This window comes from Misgurnus anguillicaudatus, unplaced genomic scaffold, assembly GCF_027580225.2.
Source record: "Misgurnus anguillicaudatus unplaced genomic scaffold, ASM2758022v2 HiC_scaffold_29, whole genome shotgun sequence".
Lineage (NCBI taxonomy): Eukaryota > Metazoa > Chordata > Actinopteri > Cypriniformes > Cobitidae > Misgurnus > Misgurnus anguillicaudatus.
In genome coordinates, this window is record NW_027395279.1 from 10379414 (window position 1) to 10387892 (window position 8479).

General features: G+C 39.3%; 1 protein-coding gene across 1 annotated transcript; it reads right to left on the reverse strand.

Annotated features, from left to right (window-relative positions):
• Positions 1-6555: 6555 nt before the first annotated feature.
• Positions 6556-8185, reverse strand: LOC129421065 (ecto-ADP-ribosyltransferase 5). The gene is made up of 2 exons (XM_055176365.2): positions 7980-8185; positions 6556-7894 (listed from the first exon to the last, which is right to left on the reverse strand). Exons 1-2 carry the CDS (start codon positions 8034-8036, stop codon positions 7145-7147), a joined length of 807 nt encoding a protein of 268 aa, XP_055032340.1. The 5' UTR covers positions 8037-8185; the 3' UTR covers positions 6556-7144.
• Positions 8186-8479: the final 294 nt, after the last annotated feature.

The window sequence follows — 8479 nt, forward strand, 5'->3', positions numbered from 1 at the left end:
CTGTCTTTGACGTGGAAAAGTGCTTACCGCCAAGTCAGGGTTTGAGCAGACGTACGCACTTTTGCTTGTCTGATTGCTGCAGGTTTTTGGAAAATAAGCCATTCTTGCTGCTTGAAATTGGGTTTAAACATTGACAAGCGCTCTTTTTTATATCTATAACATTAATTGGGCATGGTTTAAAGATGGAGATCTGCGCATAACTTCAAGTTAATTTGCGAATTCTAGATTAAAAAGGGGTCCGCGCGTTTTCTGTGGAGGCCATTTGAGTACAGTGAACTCATTGTCATGTTCAAGAAACCAATCTGAGATGATTTGCGCTTTATGACATGGCGCGTTATCCTGCTGGAAGTAGCCATCAGAGAATGGGTACACTGTGGTCATAAAGGGATGAACATGGTCAGAAACAATACAAAATGCTCAATTGGTACAAATGGGCCCAAAGTGTTCCAAGAAAATATCCCCCACACCTTTAAACCACCATCCGCAGCCTGAATACAAGGCAGGATGGATCCATGCTTTCATGTTGTTGACGCCAAATTCTGACCCTACCATCTGAATGTCTCAACAGAAATCAAGACTCATCAGACCAGGCAACATTTTTTCAATTTTCTATTGTCCAATTTTGGTGAGCCTGTGGGAATTGTAGCCTCAGTTTCCTGTTCTTAGCTGTCAGGAGTGGCACCCGGTGTGGTCTTCTGCTGCTGTAGCCCCTCCGCCTCAAGGTTCGATGTGTTGTGCGTTCAGAGATGCTCTTCTGTATATCTCGGTTTGTAACGAGTGGTTATATAAGTAATTGTTGCCTTTCTATCAGCTCAAACCAGTCTGGCCATTCTTTTCTGACCTTTGGCATCAACAAGTCATTTGCGCCCACAGAACTGCCACTCACTGGATATTTTCTCTTTTTCGGAACATTCACTTTAAACCCTAGAAATGGTTGTTTGTGAAAATCCCAGTAGATCAGCAGTTTCTGAAATTCTTAGACCAGCCCGTCTGGCACCAACAACCATGCCACTTTCAAAGTCACTTAAATCACCTTTCTTCCCCATTCTGACGCTCGGTTTGAACTGCAGCAGATCGTCTTGATCATGTCTACATGCCTAAATGCATTGAGTTGCTGCCATGTGATTGGCTGATTAGAAATTTGCATTAACGCGCAGTTGGACAGGTGTACCTAATAAAGTGGCCAGTGAGTGTAAGTTTATAACAAATATCAAGATTGGATGTGCACAGAAGTTTAACATCTCATGCATATCATTAACAGAGAGTTACAACGAGGAACAAACTGCATTATTCATACATTTATATATTTCTATATATATTTATTTCCACATTTATTTATTTATACATTTATTTATTTCTTTTTTTCTTCGTCTGTATGCTAATGAGGGGGGCGTGTTTTACCTCAGACTTAGCAATCGATCTCTGAGTGCCAGTGCTGAAGCTTTGAGGCCACAGTGACACCTGGTGGTGTGACAAAGCGAACAAAGTTGCACATGGAGTGAATGACTTGGAGATGTGCAATATCCAAAACCTTATTTCAAGTTTTAAATCATTTTGTGTCACCATAACTGTGTATATATAGGGTCACTATACATAGCATACACACTGTACCCAGGACATGGCCGTAAATCGCCATCCGGTCGTGATTTCTAAAATGTCTTGGCACACATCAATATCAAAATGCACATTATCAACAGATCTGATGACAGACCCTTGGAAGTGGACACTTTAATATGGAAACGCGTGAAATTATGCACTATTAATAACATTTAATGCCCTGGATAGGGGCTGATCAGAGTTTGAGGCTCGCCCACCAGCAGCACAGAACGCGGAGAGAAACCAGCACACACAAGAATATTGATCAATGCCTCGTTTGAAACGCGGCTGCAAGCACTTTACATTGGCGTTTGCTAATTTTGCAATGCACAACATGTGACAATTTGAATGCTTAATGCACCTCTTAATCACAAGTCATCAAGTGGAATCACCTGAGTGGGATTAAATCTAACAAAGGGTGATCGTGCAAACACAGGCTATGTTTACACGTGGACGGCTATTTTCATAAACGGACATTTCAACCTCTCCGGTTTCAAAAATAATATCGTGCACACATGTCAGTTTTCAGAAAAGTGTTTATTTACACGTACCCGTGCATATTTGCCGTCAAGAGACGCTCAAGCCCACGTAAGCCAATCACCGGCAGCGCTGGTGGTGACGTCAACTGGTTCTTCATGTTGGAGGGAGGAGTTGTTGCAGTAGGTGATTGATGACGTCAACGTACCGCGAGAGCGAGTTGAGGAATCACACGTAGAGGTCTAATTTCGAATCGCTCTCGCGGTACTTTGACATCATCCGTCCGTCGGTTCTTTCAGCGTCGCATGAAGTCAAACACGCGTAAAATTGCTGACCTCCGAGCACTCGTCTCTGCTCCTCAACATAATGGAGCAGCTGTATTTGCAAATACAAACACACGAAACGAGTTTGCACGAACATAAATGTGATCTTGGAAGCATTCAGAGTAGCAGTCACATGTAAACATGGGTCGCACTTTTGACGTAGGTGCGAGCTCTGGCGCATACTCTGTGACGTTGCCTGCTTAAACATCCGTTTGTCTCACTTTACATGCAACCGTGCAACCGAAGATTTTCAAGATCTCCACTCTGGCCGGAGTTTTAAGAAACAATCGGTTTCAGAGGCGAGTTCTCCGTTTGCGTGTAAACGAGGGGCACAAACGAAGGTAAATCTCTCAGTTTTTAAAAATAACCATGTACGTGTAAACAGAGCCACAGCGAGACACGCATAACGCCATGCAGGTGATCCAAATCATGGCGAGGTGACGCGTGACTGAGCTGCTAAGAAAAGCAGACGATAGACTGAAAATGAAGTTATGATTATAAGATCCCATGGTACTGTTGCTGCGCGGAAGCATCATGTCCTTTCAAACCCTCGTCAGATTTTGAGTTTACTGATTTTTTTTTTATGAAACGTCCAAAAGACAACGTTGACAGCAACAGAAACAAACCTTTCTATTGCGGTTATATTTCTCAATATAAATAGATTTTTAAACTTTATATGCATCACAATATATAGCTTATGTCAAGACATAAGCCTACAGAAAGCTGTCTCGTGGCATATAATATAATGCATAGCCTATTTTTACAAGGCTACTGCATAGGAAATTGCCCTTCAACCCTGCTGAAAAAAGCAATAAAACCATTACAGAAATTCCTAATGGTTTCCATTAAAATACCCACCATTAGCTTTTACCATAAAAACCATCACAAAATTCTTTTTTGTAGTGTGTTTTGGGACATATTCCATTAGGATTTAATTATGGGAAGCCAATTCTGCCATATTCATTAATAAATAAATACATAAATAAATATACAAGGAAATGTAAAAAAACAAAAATACAGAAATAAATAAAGAAATATATATACATGGAAATGTAAAAAACAAAAATAAATGAGTATTTATACCTGTATTTCTTTATTTATGTAAATTGTATTTTTTCACACTATTATTTATTTATTTATTCATTTATTTATACATTTATTTATTTTTACTTTTATTTATTTTCACATTTATTTATGTATAAATGTATTTATGTCAACACGTATTTATTTATACATTTATATATTTCTATATATATTTATTTCCACATTTATTTATTTATACATTTATTTATTTCTTCTTTTCTTCGTCTGTATGCTAATGAGGGGGGCGTGTTTTACCTCAGACTTAGCAATCGATCTCTGAGTGCCAGTGCTGAAGCTTTGAGGCCACAGTGACACCTGGTGGTGTGACAAAGCGAACGAAGTTGCACATGTAGTGAATGACTTGGAGATGTGCAATATCCAAAACCTTATTTCAAGTTTTAAATCATTTTGTGTCACCATAACTGTGTATATATAGGGTCACTATACATAGCATACACACTGTACCCAGGACATGGCCGTAAATCGCCATCCGGTCGTGATTTCTAAAATGTCTTGGCACACATCAATATCAAAATGCACATTATCAACAGATCTGATGACAGACCCTTGGAAGTGGACACTTTAATATGGAAACGCGTGAAATTATGCACTATTAATAACATTTAATGCCCTGGATAGGGGCTGATCAGAGTTTGAGGCTCGCCCACCAGCAGCACAGAACGCGAAGAGAAACCAGCACACACAAGAATATTGATCAATGCCTCGTTTGAAACGCGGCTGCAAGCACTTTACATTGGCGTTTGCTAATTTTGCAATGCACAACATGTGACAATTTGAATGCTTAATGCACCTCTTAATCACAAGTCATCAAGTGGAATCACCTGAGTGGGATTAAATCTAACAAAGGGTGATCGTGCAAACACAGGCTATGTTTACACGTGGACGGCTATTTTCATAAACGGACATTTCAACCTCTCCGGTTTCAAAAATAATATCGTGCACACATGTCAGTTTTCAGAAAAGTGTTTATTTACACGTACCCGTGCATATTTGCCGTCAAGAGACGCTCAAGCCCACGTAAGCCAATCACCGGCAGCGCTGGTGGTGACGTCAACTGGTTCTTCATGTTGGAATAGGGATGCACCGAATCCAGGATTCGGATTCGGATTCGGCCGAATACTGGGCTTTTTGACGGGGTTCGGATTCGGCCGAATCCTAGATTTTTTTTCCACCGAACCGAACCCTAGGCTTGCGCTACGCTGGTCGACGTCAGGCGGCCGTTGATTACACACATCGGGTGCTGACGTGGAGATGAGCTTTTTCTTTCGGTGAGCCTTAGGGGCTGGACACACCAAAACTTTTAAACACGGCTGAAAACGCCTTGAGGACGCCAAATGCCAGCTGTTTTTCAGCCGAACGCTTGGTCGCAGCGATGCTTCAGCTGTGAGCCGGTTGGTTGCTGTGGTAATGTCCCGCCCCTCCTCCACTGTAATTGGACGGCCGTGTGAAGACTGTGACATTGACGAGCGGAGCTTCTAACTCAAAGTATATAGTTTTCAGCGCGGAGCTGCTTTCTTATTGGAAAAACGAGCGTGTCGCAACGCATCGCTTTTATTATGCATAGGCTTATGGTAATTGTCAAAATAGTTTTCCAACTTGTCATCCTGGCATAATGTACAGTTAAAATTAAATAAAATGAAAAATACACTGCTGTGGACGTTGTTTACTTCATTAATGTGCTTTACTGTGTTAATGGAATAAGGATGCGAGTAGGATTCGGTATTCGGTTTCGGATTCGGCCGAATCTTAAACGGTGGATTCGGGATTCGGCCGAACCTTAAAAATCTGGATTCGGTGCATCCCTATGTTGGAGGGAGGAGTTGTTGCAGTAGGTGATTGATGACGTCAACGTACCGCGAGAGCGAGTTGAGGAATCACACGTAGAGGTCTAATTTCGAATCGCTCTCGCGGTACTTTGACATCATCCGTCCGTCGGTTCTTTCAGCGTCGCATGAAGTCAAACACGCGTAAAATTGCTGACCTCCGAGCACTCGTCTCTGCTCCTCAACATAACGGAGCAGCTGTATTTGCAAATACAAACACACGAAACGAGTTTGCACGAACATAAATGTGATCTTGGAAGCATTCAGAGTAGCAGTCACATGTAAACATGGGTCGCACTTTTGACGTAGGTGCGAGCTCTGGCGCATACTCTGTGACGTTGCCTGCTTAAACATCCGTTTGTCTCACTTTACATGCAACCGTGCAACCGAAGATTTTCAAGATCTCCACTCTGGCCGGAGTTTTAAGAAACAATCGGTTTCAGAGGCGAGTTCTCCGTTTGCGTGTAAACGAGGGGCACAAACGAAGGTAAATCTCTCAGTTTTTAAAAATAACCATGTACGTGTAAACAGAGCCACAGCGAGACACGCATAACGCCATGCAGGTGATCCAAATCATGGCGAGGTGACGCGTGACTGAGCTGCTAAGAAAAGCAGACGATAGACTGAAAATGAAGTTATGATTATAAGATCCCATGGTACTGTTGCTGCGCGGAAGCATCATGTCCTTTCAAACCCTCGTCAGATTTTGAGTTTACTGATTTTTTTTTTAATGAAACGTCCAAAAGACAACGTTGACAGCAACAGAAACAAACCTTTCTATTGCGGTTATATTTCTCCATATAAATAGATTTTTAAACTTTATATGCATCACAATATATAGCTTATGTCAAGACATAAGCCTACTGAAAGCTGTCTCGTGGCATATAATATAATGCATAGCCTATTTTTACAAGGCTACTGCATAGGAAATTGCCCTTCAACCCTGCTGAAAAAAGCAATAAAACCATTACAGAAATTCCTAATGGTTTCCATTAAAATACCCACCATTAGCTTTTACCATAAAAACCATCACAAAATTCTTTTTTGTAGTGTGTTTTGGGACATATTCCATTAGGATTTACATGGGTTCAAACCCAGGGACAAAAAAATATAGCTTTTAATGCACTGTAAGTCTCTTTGGATAAAAGCGTCTGCCGAATGCATAAATATATATTGGCTATATTTAAGAATTTTACACAAAATATACATTTCTAATATTTTATTAATTTTTTGTAACAAATTCAAACATGGCATGAGAAACCAGACAACGGAACATTAAACATAAGTACCGGTCAAGATGACTCTGGGGTATCAGGGGTAAATGACCAGAGAGCTGTTTAAATAAATGAAATTTAAGTGACGTTTATTCACGCAATAACTAACATCCTTTTGGGTTATTCTTATAGTTTTAAATTTGTAAAAACATTTTTTATATAAGACGTTCTTCAGATTTTAAAGGAGTACAAAATGATTTGCTGAGCTCAGATTCACAAGTCATTTCAACCTGCTATTTTTTATCTTGACAAGAAATGAGTTGCTACAACAAATGAGGTTGACTTATTTCAACTATATTTTGTAAGTTATAACAACTAATTTCTAGTCAAATAATACATGACTCGTAAATTTAAGGCAGCAAAGAACTTTTACAGTGTACGTATGCGACAGAACAACTAAAATGCAACAAATGCATTTAACTCTGCATATAATAAAAAAAACAAAAAAAACTAAATGATTATTATTCAGATAGACTAAAGCTGCAATCATTAAGTTTTCTAAAAGCATGCTTTATAAAAAAGAGAAGTTAAAATATGTAAATACTGATCAGTCAGAGATAATGACATTGTGATATTTCTTGGGCTTGACTGATGCCACTGCACAGTTTAAGTTACTTGTTATTTTGTAGCTTTTCAACACAAACACAGTCTTACACCAGTCATCCTTCTGACCGTTTCTGATATTAGTGACTTTAAATGTCTCATACGGGGGAATCAACACCTCTTTCTGATTAGGAAACTGGGAGTATTTTGACACATCAGCACCGTGACAAGTCTCAATTTCAAAACAAGATTGATTTCCGAAATCAGCTGTTACTTTACGATCAAGAGAGGAGGACGTAAATGAGCCGAAACGAATATCTGTGTTATTGAAACCTTCAAATGTAACATTGGTACCACGAAAAGTTGACTTGCATCCCTTTTCAGTCTTCTTTAGAGTCTGTATCGCTTGTGTCAACCAAAAATGAAGCGAGTACCATTTGTATGTCTTGTCTTTGTATTTCTGTTTACCGGTCCTAGCATCCTGATTGAATTTACTGTATACAATAACACCAGTATACACAGAAATGGCAATTAAATGATTTCTTTTCAGATTGTCTTTTGGTCCAGGAATGTTTTTTGTACTGTTTTCCCAAACTTTTCCAAAGCCTGATATGTTAGCAGTGATTTCTTCAGGTAGATATTTTGTCTCCACCAATTTTTCCATCTTCTCTGTACAGCCTTCATACCTGTCATCAACTGAATCTTCTGCCATATTTAATGGAAATCTCTGTCTTTTAACAGCCCGTCTGTCACCCTATATCCAATGAGAAAAATTATTACCTTGGTAATAATGTAATCATGATTGTACAATAATATACAGACTCATCATTTAATCTTACCTGTCCAAGAACAACATTACTGGTGACAATGAGAATAAGAGCTGCAGTGGTCAACATCCTGATTTAGTCTGAATCCTCAGATGAAAAATGAATGGAGATCAGGTATGAATATAATACAGTCAAGAAACTGCAAAAGACAACAAATAAAACATTGTGCTACAATACTAAACTGTGCACACTGTTTCAAGTTTTTTGTAACATTTTGTTGAAAGAGACATTTTACAATTTTTCTGTGAATATTTAATCAGGTGATTATTACAGGATTTGATAAATAAGTTTAAAAGTGTATGTTGAGATTTCATACCTGTAGGCATGCGCACGAAGAAAGAGGAGCAATGAGGAACAAACTCACACGAGAAACAGAGGGTTTTATACTTTTTATAAAGTAGTAGGCGGGTCAAAGGCACCCAGTACTAAGAAAACATCATCAGTTTCTCAGAAAACTGATCAGGTCTCAATATTATTTAAGAATTACAACGCAGTTTTTCATCTGTCTGGGT